Source organism: Aplysia californica, unplaced genomic scaffold, assembly GCF_000002075.1.
Source record: "Aplysia californica isolate F4 #8 unplaced genomic scaffold, AplCal3.0 scaffold00126, whole genome shotgun sequence".
In the NCBI taxonomy this organism is placed as follows: Eukaryota; Metazoa; Mollusca; class Gastropoda; order Aplysiida; family Aplysiidae; genus Aplysia; species Aplysia californica.
In genome coordinates this window covers 22,131-34,249 of record NW_004797396.1, presented here as the reverse complement: position 1 = coordinate 34,249, position 12,119 = coordinate 22,131, and the positions used below count along the sequence as shown (strand labels likewise).

Sequence of the window (12,119 nt, the reverse complement as noted above, 5' to 3'; positions counted from 1 at the left end):
ACACCACCCCGACTATCTGCACTGCTCAGGGTTCAATGCATGGGGAAACATCTACACCCAAGTAGCACCACCTACTTCCCTTCCTTGATTTGTAGCAAGGTGTAAAGTTTAGAGCAGATGGAAAAAGACTTGATAGTGTGGTTTCAATTCAGGGCTGAGCAGGAATAGCATTTTCCTCCATAAACAGGTAAAAAACAGGTAAAAAAGCTTTGTTGGAGGGAAGAAATTTCTCTTTGTTTCTGTTTTATAAGTAATTATAGAGGAATTTATCGAGATGGGAGTTGGGATTTTCTGTTATGACAGGTTTCTGTCTTAGAGAGGTTTCCATTAAGGCAAGCTCGACTGTGTATATGGAAACTCTACAAGAATATTTTTTCCATCCTATTCTATTAGCATTTTTACCCCCATGAATATCACAAGGTACTAATGGCTGATTATTACACTTAGATTCTTGCATTAAATTTTTAAGGTCTACTGACATGTGAGGCGTGTTGACAAAATGAGTTACCCGGTACTTCTCTCAATCCACAAATGGGAGATATTGGCCAAAATTCGACACTAGGTTCAAATTTGTGATTTAAAAAAAAATGATGCCATATTATTTTTTAAGTACATAAAACAATCCTTTTATTATTTCGTACTTATGAATTGTAAAATCTTCACCTATGAGCGTGCCGTATCTTTTTCCATAGGGCTCGAATCCGAGAAGTAACTCATTTTGTCAACACCCTTCACATATATAAACAGCGGAGTCCACTTATAACGAGTCCTGAAATAACGAGAAGTCTGTTTTAAAGACACTATTCTAAAACCCATTTTTTTCCCTTCTTTATCTTTGTAAATAAAATACTGCTATAGCGCAATCAGACAAACATGAGAGTCGGTTATAGCGGAATATTGCTGCTGCTGTGCACAGACCAGAGGCCTTTTGTACATATATATATATGTAAAACCTCGCCAGTTGAGAAACTTGTCAGTGATCTAGCAAAACAAAGAATGGGAGAGCCCATGTGTGTCAACAATGAAGGCGGAGCGAATGAGTGGGGAGGGTGTGGCATGCGCAGACAAGCAGAACACATCGTGCCAGCCTTGTTTAGATCATCTAGGCATACCATGCCTATCACTTCTTCGATGCGAGGATGGAGAGGTCACAGTGCTGTGAACTGTGATGGATGGAGCGAATGTGTGACGTGCGCAAGCAGACGGAATGCATCACAGGGTGTGGTGGGGTGGGGGACAAAACAGCGGGCGAGTTAGCCTTGAGAACTTTCTTTCTGATCACCAATGCCCAGCTGTCAACATCGCTAGCGTTACAGAAAGAAAATTGATTCGATTTTTGATCAAGTAAGACCCAGAGGTCATGTAGAACCAAATCATCATCAGGGGAGGTAACAAAAAACAACAACCAGAAAACCAAACTCATAGATTAGGCCTGTACCTTATTATTTTCCTTGTATTTATTACTGGATCCCTTATAACGAGCATCCTGCTATAACGGACATATCGTACCAGTCCCCTCCCTCTCGTTATAACAGGATTCCACTGTATATATATCGCTAGCTGCGTGATTCAACCGCCTAAGTGACAAAAATTTGACCATAATTTGATGTTTTGCAATTAGCTTTGATAGGCTGTGATCTCTCCATATCGGCACGCGCATCAAAAGGTAATCGTTTAGAACCAGAAGTAGTCGTCGGTGGGGTCAAAACCAGTATCCCCAAACAGGACTAGGACATTCTATAGTTTTTTTCAGTTCAAATGTACACATAACAAATTCAAATGCTGCATAGAAAGACCAAATTACACCTAACAAATCCAAATAAATGACGTCATAAAAAGTCCTAAATAATACAACAATAGCAAGTTCAAATGTAAACATAGAAATCTCAAATGTAACACATAGCAAATTCAAATGCCACATTGCAATTTCAAATATATGCTTGAAATGTAAAAAACAGGCTAAAAGTATAAGAAGTGTAAGAAGTGAAAGGGTCATGGAAAAATTAGATATGTAAACCGTGTTGAGCCACAAGGAAGAAATCACGTGAAACGAAACTAGTTGTTCATTGAGGCAGGACAGGAAGCCGGATTCATGAGTCACAGTAAGTCGGAAGTGATGTCATGCTGGACAAGAATCAGAGTCCGAATAACATTTTTTCATATTCGGACTCGAGTCCGAATAATCACTTCGGCAGATAATAGCATAGTGCGTCCACATACGGATAACTTTAGAACGACAGATGTACGCCATTGGCCGATATTTATAGTAACAGCTATCTTGTTTGACGTCATTGAAGGATTCCCACTTTGTTGTCATTCACGGTGGCAACACGACCGCAAAGCACTAGATCTAGTAGTTCAGTATTTTTAAAGCCTATAGCTTACAGTGGCGTGGTGGCGGAGTGGTTAGTGCGCTGCTTGTCTCCAAAGCAGCAAGTCAAGTTCGAGCCTCGGTTCGGCCACAAATTTTTTTTTGGTGCTCAATGACGTCAAACAAGATAGATCTAGCTGTTACTATAAATATCGACCAATGGCGTACATCTGTCGTTCTAAAGTTATCCGCATGTTAGTGCAGATTTTATTTTTAGATCTAGATTTTCTAGATCTAGAAATCTACAGCACAAAATACAGCAGCAGTTTCACCCCCCGGCCAAAGCAGTGAATCTGTGAGCGGGAGTGAAAGTAAACATTTACCGTATAATTAGGGAAGTAAAACGTTTTTAAAAAGTTAGTCAGTTGATTCTTACTTATTTCTATGTGAGTAATTGCTCCACATGCCTCACATCGATTCAACCAAAACATAAGAAAAAGTGAAACAAGTAAATGTTTCTTCATCCTTTCCTTGGGCAGCAGACGATGTTTGTTGTTCTCTGGATGAAAGCAAAACAACAATGTCAACAATAGGCCTACTGATTTGATCACCGTGATCTGGGCCAAAGCACAAAACCAAGGAGATTAGGCTGGGCTGTACTGGGTCAAAGTTCATCGAGTATTAGATCAGTTTATTACAGATGTAACTGAAGCCAAGTAACTGGAAATAGAAAAAAACCCAAATAGCCAAGGCCAACAGAATATCCTATTATTCTGTGAATAAGCGCAAATGGATAATACTTAATCGACAACATTGGCAAATAAACAGGTCGTCAAAGGAAAACAAACAACGAACGACAACCGCTTCCTCGACTTCCTCCCCACATCCGGAAACCTGACTTCAGAGACAAAAGATCTTGCCTCTCCTTGCTCTCTCTCTCCTCCTCCTCATCTTGTCTCAGCTAAGGCCCAGGCCCTACACTCTAGGCTACGCTATCGACTGTTGGCTGACCGAATTTGTAGGTCTACTACAGGTTTGGCTGTGGGGAGTATTGTCAAGGACCGGCTTTCTATCTTTATATTTTCAAGGTATGTTAAGATTGTCTATTTCAGTGGGGCAAGATCTAGAGTCTAGATAGGCTATCATCTAGGCCCTTTGACTTGAAAGCGAAGAGGAGCCGTTGACATGAGAAAGAAACATCAATCAGCGTAAACATGATTCATTCTCACTCCGTCACTCGATATCACGATAGATCTAGATTCTAGATTATCTAGATCTATATCTAGATCTAGATTTAGATCTATATTCTCATACTCATACTGACTCAGACTGGTCTAAAAATGTAAGATTAGACTCTAGTTGAACTTGTACTCCACACAACTACAGACTACAGAGAACATCTCATGGTGTGGTGAGATGAGATAAAAATAAAGTAAAGTTTGTCATTGCTGGACCGCCAGAGCTATTTTCCTGAACGTTCGTGTGCGAATACTATGACATTTTATTTGCACAGGCTGTGTGAATACTGTATGAATAATATAATATGACATTTTATTCGCACAGGGTTTGTGAATATTGTGAAATTTTATTCGCACACAGGGTCAGGGTATGTGAATACTGTGGAATTTTATTCGTACAGGTTGTGTGAATACTATGAAATTATATTCGCACAGGGTGTGTGAAATATTATTGGCCTGTCCTCAGAGAAATTTGCGCGCGCAACCCGCAAGTTGCGCATGCAACTTTTGGCCTCAGCGCAACTTTTGCCATTTTCGTGAATTAGCGAATTTTAGGCAATTTTCGGCAAAAGTTGGAAAAATCATTATTTAATTTCGGTAAAAATAACCGAAATTTTCCTCCACAACTAACAATTGTGACGCGAAGTGGGACAATTCGTACCTGAAATTAGATCTACCCCATAGTCTGCTGTAGAATTCTGTGATCTACCCATAGAGTTACCCCCTTTTAATGGGTCTGCCACACTTCCTTTGCACTAGATACGGGGTGTCCAGTGCCCGTTGCGGATGAGATCGGGTCTGGATGATCGCCCGACTCGTTGCCTGAAAACTACGCGTTTGAGGCAACGAGTCGGGCGCGATCGATTTGTGCCACGATAGCCACTTTGAGCCATAATCAGTCAGTCGAGCAAACCGACCCGTCGTGACCTCCCCAATAGTCCTGTTTGGACTGAATCATCTTCTACTTCTTCTAGATCTAGCTAGATCTAGTTAAATCTAGACTCTAGATATCTATAATAGAGTAAACTCAAACTCAATCGTAAACACGATCGTGTGATTACTTAGCTTGCTTGGTTCCGTAGCACCAGGTAGATAGATCTAGTATAAAAATTTGTGAAAGACTTTAAATCTTAGGCCAGGAGGGTAGATCTAGACATGGATCGATTCATCCAGAAAACCCCTAAAGGGGTCGTTCAAATATACTCTTACGCCTGGAAAAGGCCTAAAAGGGGTGGTGGGGGGTGGTGTCTTGACTCCTGTGAAAGAAAAGTGTAAGAAAAAGGGGGTCCTGAACCAATATAATGTAATATTACACACTTAAAAGTTTTTTCTGGAAAAGTTCCGCTTATACCATATTTAATTATTAGGTCACATGTGTGTATGATTGTTTTTCATGAATACTATATTATGTTAAAGTAAAGCGCATAGAACAATGATTGTAACACAGATTTGCGCAATATAAATGTCATATTATTATATAAGCGAATAAATACTACATGTAGTATTACAGCATTTTTTTCGGGGGGGGGGGGGGGGGGGCAAAAATCCCCAAAAAAGTGTAAGATTATAATTGAACAGCCCCAAAACCACGCTAGTCACACCTGCCCAACGTCAGCGAGAGTTTAAGGACCTGGCGCGTGTTTCAGGGAACAAACTGTTTTTCTACACCATGCAACCTCCGAGCAGTTGATTTTTTTTGTTTGTTTGTACCGTAGACATTCACATTTAACTTTTGATTTTGATCTAACAAAACTCACGCTGGTTATTTTGATTGCATTGAGCATACCAACAATGTATTCCAATAATTCCATGACATTTTAGCTATACACGTCTTGCAACTTTTCTTGCAACTTTAGTTGATTTTTCTTGCAACTTTTTGCAACTTTTGCTATTTTCAAATGCAACTTTCTCTGAGGACAGATTGGCACGAGGCGTTTCAAAAGAAGGATGGAAATGAGAGAGAGAGAGGAAGGACTTCCGTAACGAGCGACCACCCCATCAAATACAATAAAGAAGAGGCCTAGTTAACCCTAACTCTAACCCTAACCCTAACCCTACCCCTACCCCTACCTCTACCCCTAGATCTAGCCCTAGCCCTCAATTCTGCTCTGTCTCATAGTGGTCGCTCGTTGCGGAAGTCCTCCCGAGAGAGAGAGAGAGAGAGAGAGAGATGAGTGCATGCTTAACCCTAAAACTGAAACAAGTATGCCATCTGAATAGTGTCAGTTGTTTTAACATTTAAAATTTAAAGGGTGTGACAAACGAGGTCCAAAATCAACGAAGGCTCAACCCTGTGCGAATAAAATTATTTCTTATTCGCACACACGGTGTGAATAATCACTTCCTTATATATTTTATTGGCCAGCTCTATTTCTCCGAACGTTCGGGAAAATAAACTTGAACTCTATTTTTCCAAACAGTTTCCGTTCTCGAGATTTGTTGATAATAAGCGAATGGAGTGGCCCGTGTGTGTGTGTATGTGTGTGTGTGTAAGCTGTGAGCGGATGGGGGGGCGGCGTGGAGGGATTTTTTTTTTTTTACATGAAGGATTTTAGTTTTTGCTGGGTGACTAAATGCAAAATAGGTTAAACTGCCACGGTCGAGCAGTCTTGTTTTCTCGCAGTACCTTTTGTAGGTATTTTCAAATGAAGAATGCCCGGGAATGTTGCCCCAACCATGACTGAAGTATGTAATATTCAGACATTTAAAAATCTCTAGCTCTAGAAATTGAATTTGATGCAAAAAATGCTTCTTCCCAGTCCTGGCAGAATGGCAGAATGAAAGGGTGACGCCTAAATCTCGCAAATAACCAGAAAAATCTCGAGTTCGGAAACCGTTCGGACAAATAGAGTTGACAGCTTTATTTTCCCGAACGTTCGGAGAAATAGTTACTTTGTATTTTATTGGGCTGCGTCTATTCGGACACATGTCCGTTTAAGCTCCTAGATTATTCGGACTCGTCGTGTCAGGACTTCTACCCTAGCATAACAATGCGAGTACCGTACATTGTAGATCTTTTTCTTTTTGAGAATGACATGCTTTTCTTTCTTTTTGGACCAATGCATCTTTGCAGAAAAATTGTATTCTATTTTTCTATAAAATTTATAGAATTGTGAAAACCAATCATGATTGTGTGTCATTTCTTGGCATAAATCGACATGCAATACATGATGTTTTTAAAAGGGGAAAATTGACATGTTCTTTAGAAGGATCGTGTCAGTGTCCGAACAGATACGGTGGTTTTATTGTTGGCATTAATAATATTACAGTCAAACCTGTGTAAAAGACAGCAACTCATTGTCAAGGAGAAAAGAGGCCGTATAAGACAGGTGGCCGTCTTAGGCAGGACTGGTCAAGATGAAGAAAACAAACCATTCCCATCTGATCATCTGAAGTCCGAATCGAAAGTAGCCACATTGTTGTTGTTTTTGTTCTTCTTGTTGTTGGTTTGTATTTTGTTTGTTATTTTTATTTTGTTGGTGATTTTGAGCAAGGGTGACAATAAAACGAAATGTATCAGAGAAGGAAGACCGAGTGCCGTGTTAAAACAAACACATGGGTCCCACCACTCGGAGAACGAGGGACGCTTCTGTCACAAGTTCATGTTGAGGTCCATTGTTACTTTGTTACAGACTGGGTAAACAGTGACCACTCATCTCACTTCCGATTTGTGTATGAGTTCTGGGCTGGGCTTATGGGTTATGAGGGATCACACGCAGCTGAAAATTGGTACTTATTGGTCAACGAGGGAGGGGCCTACGCAACATGATCGGTTGGAGGGACTACCTAACAACAACAACAACAAGTGATTGGATTATGACGGCTCACCCACAATGCTAGGGGCCAATGCACAATTTATGTCAAAACGTAATGGAGTCACTTAGGTGACCGTCTAAGACAGGTGTTATTGCTTAGTGTGATAAGGGTTGTGTGATAAAATATGGTGGCCGCGGCCGTGTTGGACAGGTGCCCGTTTTACACAGTTAAATTATATAGAAAAAACGAAAGTGGGGAAATGGAAAGTGGCCGTTTGTACAAGTGACCGTAAGATGGCAGGTTCGACTGTATACAGTCAAACCTCTCCTGACGGCTACCTTTATAAGACGGCCACCTGTACAAACGGCCACTTTCCATTTCCTCCCTTGCGTGACAGAAGCATCGCTCGTTCTCCGAGTGGTGGCGATCCATGTGTTTGTTTTAACATGGCACTCAGTCTTTCTCGTCTGATACATTTTGTTTTGTTGTCACCTTTATGCAAAATCAGCAACAAAATAAAAATTACAAACAAAATACAAACCACCACCACCAACAAGAACAAAAACAACAACAATGCGGCTACTTTCGATTGGGACCTCAGATGGGAATGGTTTTGTTTTTTTTCATCTTGATCAGTCCTGCCTAAGACGGCCACCTGTCTTATAGGCCACTTTTCTCCTTGACAATAGGTGGCCGTCTTACACAGGTTTGACTGTATACTGACAACAAAGTGAACACTATTTTCACTGTGACCTGTCACGATAATTATACTCCAGAGTATAAAATGACTGAAGTGGAGTCTGCTTAACTCTTTAAACCCCATCGGACGCTGAGAGCGTCCGTTGGTAATAACCCTGTTCCCCATCGGATGCTAGGAGTGTCCGATGCTAATGACGAACTGTTTCATTTCATTTAGTGAGCTGCTAGTTTTTGCTTTTTTTCGGAACTATTCCTGATCCAAATTTTAAAAAGTACAACAGCCTTTGTTTCCGTCATTTAGAAGTTGGAGGCATGCTTTTGGGGTTATAACGAGACATCAGAATCAAATGGTTTGGACATCTCATGCGATTACCAACACACCATCCAGCACAATGCCTACATAAAAAAATTCGATGGCAACAAGGCTAGAAGACGCCTGCGAAAGACCTGGATAGATGAAGTCAGGGAAGCACTAACCACCCATGGCATCCCCCTGACCCAAGCTCTCCGGCTGGCGACAGAGAGACGTCTCTTTCTTCCCGCGACTCCCAAAAGGGTATAAGCGGCGGATAAAAGTAAAAGTAAAAAGTAAAAATGAGACATACTGCACCAGGGTTTAGTTGCTGTAGAAAAAACTCCAGGAAACTGTGGAAAAAACTGAGGGTTTTAACACTAACAGTACCAAAGGCTCATAGTGAAAAACGCTTAAGTACCGCACCAGTTTAGAATGCTGATGCCGTGGTAGAATGTTTTTAATTAAAAAAACCTTTGCGGCCCTAGAAACAGGCTTTGAAAATTCACAGAGATTCATCAACCATTTAACTATCATATAGAGTGACTTCCTTTGGTATTTACTTAGTGTGGTGCGTTTGTTTGTTGTTTAATTATGTTTAGTGTACCTGATTGCGTCGATGACAGTCGCCAGCTGTAGTGAGCGCATACTAACTATGGCCTGGTGATGGTACATTAAGTGTTAAAGAGTTGAGGGACAAACAAAATAAATTTAATTCTCCTCAACATGAGGAGTGCCTAACTGGATGGAGCTTTAGTCGTAGTAAATTATGGTAGCATAGTCACCCAGACCAATCAGATCACTTTTCGAGTTTATATATGCCTCAGAAGTTTCGTTTGGGTGTTGAGTGTTGGTGGGGTGATGCTTTTTTTGTTGGAATTTAAGATTTTTGTTAAATGTTATGTTTTGATTTTAGTCAGAAAAATAACTTTTTGTTGAAGTACAGGTGGGGCTGAAGCTGCAAGCCCCAACCCACAAGATGCCACTGGTGTTTCGAAACATCACTGACATGGGCTCTCTTTTTTTTCCTTTCTCCATCTACTCTTTCGTCTGTTCTGCATGACTGTTTAGCAGATTAAACAAGCTGCAAGCTGACAATGTCAAAGAGAAAGCACAATGATTTGTCAAGTACAGCCTGCAGCTCAAATTGCAGACTGAAAGAGGCAGAAATGAGATAAAATCTTTCAAAAAATGAAATTTTCCGCAAGCAAGCATGGCTTAAAATTTACAAATCTAGGTTGTTGACTCTCATGACTGTCTGAGCAACCTCTCTGAACCGAAAACACAGCTAAACCAAAGAAAATACGTTGGTTCTGTAGATTTTGGTTTAAGCAGACTCCTGTATGAAATTTTCTCTGATTATGTTATAGAGCACACATTCTGACTTTGTTTTTACTGTCAGACATGAAAGTTTCTGTCGCTTTATTTGTTCCTTTAATAAAATAATCTCTGCTGCTTAAACTGCCTTTTTTGAACAGTTTGATCAAATTTATCTCCATGTTTCTTACTTCTCTTAGCTGATGACATCATGTGGTGTTGTGGAACTTCACAATATTGAGTAATACACAGAACAGTAAAGTAGTGATGGCTTCTCAATGTCACTGGATGCAACTCAACATGTTTTTGAAACTTTTATCGTTTCAGAGACTCATAATAAATCTTTCAAGATGTCCAGCAGGAAGACTAAGAAGACCACGAAGAAACGTGCCCAGCGCGCAACGTCAAATGTGTTTGCTATGTTTGACCAAGCACAGATCCAAGAGTTCAAGGAAGCCTTCAACATGATTGACCAAAATCGAGATGGTTTCATTGATAAAGAAGATCTGCACGACATGCTAGCCTCGCTGGGTGTGTATCTGCCAGTTTTCCTGTACATGGACGAAAATTGTTTATTTTGAAGAGCAAAACAGATTGTCATGTCAAACACTCTTTTTGTGATTTTATGCTTCACAGTGGTGAAGGTGTTTGGATACATCCGTGTTACTGTTTTGAAATGCTATTTTTCTGAAGAGATTGGGAGGGACAATAAGTGTAATACAGAAAATATCTGTGAGACTTAACATGAGGGTGACACAATGAATAGGTTACGATAGTAGGAAATCTTGACCTGAAAGAGACAAAAAATAATGATTGCTATTATGTGGTTCTTATGTTGATACTAATTAATACAAGGCTAAGAAAAATGTAATTTTGTTTAAAAATATCTTTTTCATTTACCAGTACAATGTTGACACAGGATCAGCATTTGCTGATTGTGATGAACGTTTCCAGTTAATTTAATTTCTGGCATGATTTTGTTTAGCTGTATAATCAGGGAAGCAATTACTGTGGTGTGTTGTTATATTTTTATTCATTTTTTTTTTTTTAACAGGAAAGGACCCCACAGATCCTTATCTGGATGAAATGATGAGCGCTGCACCAGGGCCTATCAACTTCACAATGTTCCTCACAATGTTTGGTGACAAGCTCAATGGCACTGACCCAGAAGATGTCATCAAAAACGCTTTTGCTTGCTTTGATGAAGAAGGAACAGGTATACTTACACAGATAATGAAAATTATGGGATCTATTAATTGCCTGTCAATGTCAAATAGTATCTGTCCTTGTAAAGTCAACACTTAAAAAAAAAAAGTCAGCTAAAAGGAGCTATTGAGAAGTCTCTTAATATCATCAGTTATAGTTGTTTGTTATGTATACAGTAGAACCTGTTCTAATGACCACCTGTCCAAGACAATCACCTCACAAATAACCGCTCCCCACTTGCACTTTTTTCTATTCTCAACTCCATTGAAAACGCCTCACATAAAGAAATGCGCATGGAATGAAAAATATGGCAGGGGTTAATACATTTGTTTACATAGAGGTGTAAGGACATATTGCCAACACATACTGCTCAAAAGAAGTTTTCTGATCTGAGTTCATGAGTTTAAGTTGTATAATGTTCAACATACCCCTGTCCATAAAAAGTTCAGTAATGAGCCTATTGCTGTGATGGTAACGTGTATTCCGTGATGCAAAGATCGAGGAAGACTTGGAATGGTTCTGTGGCAGGTCATTCTATTCTTCGATCAATGCATTATGAAGTTGTGCATTGGCGATCCAATGATTAGTGTACACTGTGCATCCTAACTTGTACCACAAGTCTGGCATTGTCCTGCTGAAGCGCATGCATGAAGGTGTGGATTATTTCCAAAAAGGGGACAACATGAACCTGCAACATATCCTGGGGATAAGTTACAGCATTGACAGTTCCGTCAAAAACATGCAGAGGTGTCTTGAGGCCAGAGCTGATTCCGGCCAAAATTGTGTACTGCCTGCTCCCCATCTGTCACCATGGGCAACTGAACAATCTGCAAACGGTTCCTTAGTACGCCGCTTAACTGTTTTTCTTCCATCTTGATAAGATTTTCATGGAATCTAGACTTATCAGAAAACTTAGCTTCAACCCTGTCTCTGAGCGTGCATCTCGAGTGTTTGTTGCACTAGAGTACGCGTACCACAGTGCTGCCAAACTTGACCGCGGCCAATTCCACGAACTCCCTTTTCCGATCGCTTCACATGCTTTGTTATCTCAGAGTGGTTTCCCCTTTGTTACACACTGGGATTTCTACCGCCACCCAGTGCGTGCACGTGTTGCTTTGCATTTTATTGATCTTACAAGTTTCGTCCATTGGAAACTTCGTTTTTCATGTTTCAAGGTGAGTTGCTTTCAATATCATGTTCTCTTCACAATAAGAGTGTTATTAGTAGTACTGGCTATAAAGTCCACTTAAATTGAACAAAGTATCGATGTCAGGTGATTAAATTAGCCTCGCTGTAAGTG

The 12,119-nt window shown here is 40.2% G+C and overlaps 2 protein-coding genes across 2 annotated transcripts in view; one reads left to right on the top strand and one right to left on the bottom strand.

The window, feature by feature from the left end:
- Positions 1-3,121, bottom strand: part of LOC101861655 (phosphatidylinositol-glycan-specific phospholipase D) — a 30,947-nt gene extending 27,826 nt beyond the window's left edge. The window contains exon 1 of the mRNA XM_005096311.3: positions 2,748-3,121. Within this exon, the coding sequence (XP_005096368.1) occupies positions 2,748-2,835 (88 nt within the window). The 5' untranslated portion in view covers positions 2,836-3,121. The remainder of the gene's footprint in view (positions 1-2,747) is intronic.
- Positions 3,122-9,963: 6,842 nt separating this feature from the next.
- Positions 9,964-12,119, top strand: part of LOC101860971 (myosin regulatory light chain 12A) — a 2,656-nt gene continuing 500 nt past the window's right edge. The window contains exons 1-3 of the mRNA XM_013081318.1: positions 9,964-10,144; positions 10,668-10,829; positions 11,407-11,566. Coding sequence (XP_012936772.1) covers positions 9,964-10,144; positions 10,668-10,829; positions 11,407-11,566 — 503 coding nt within the window. The remainder of the gene's footprint in view (positions 10,145-10,667; positions 10,830-11,406; positions 11,567-12,119) is intronic.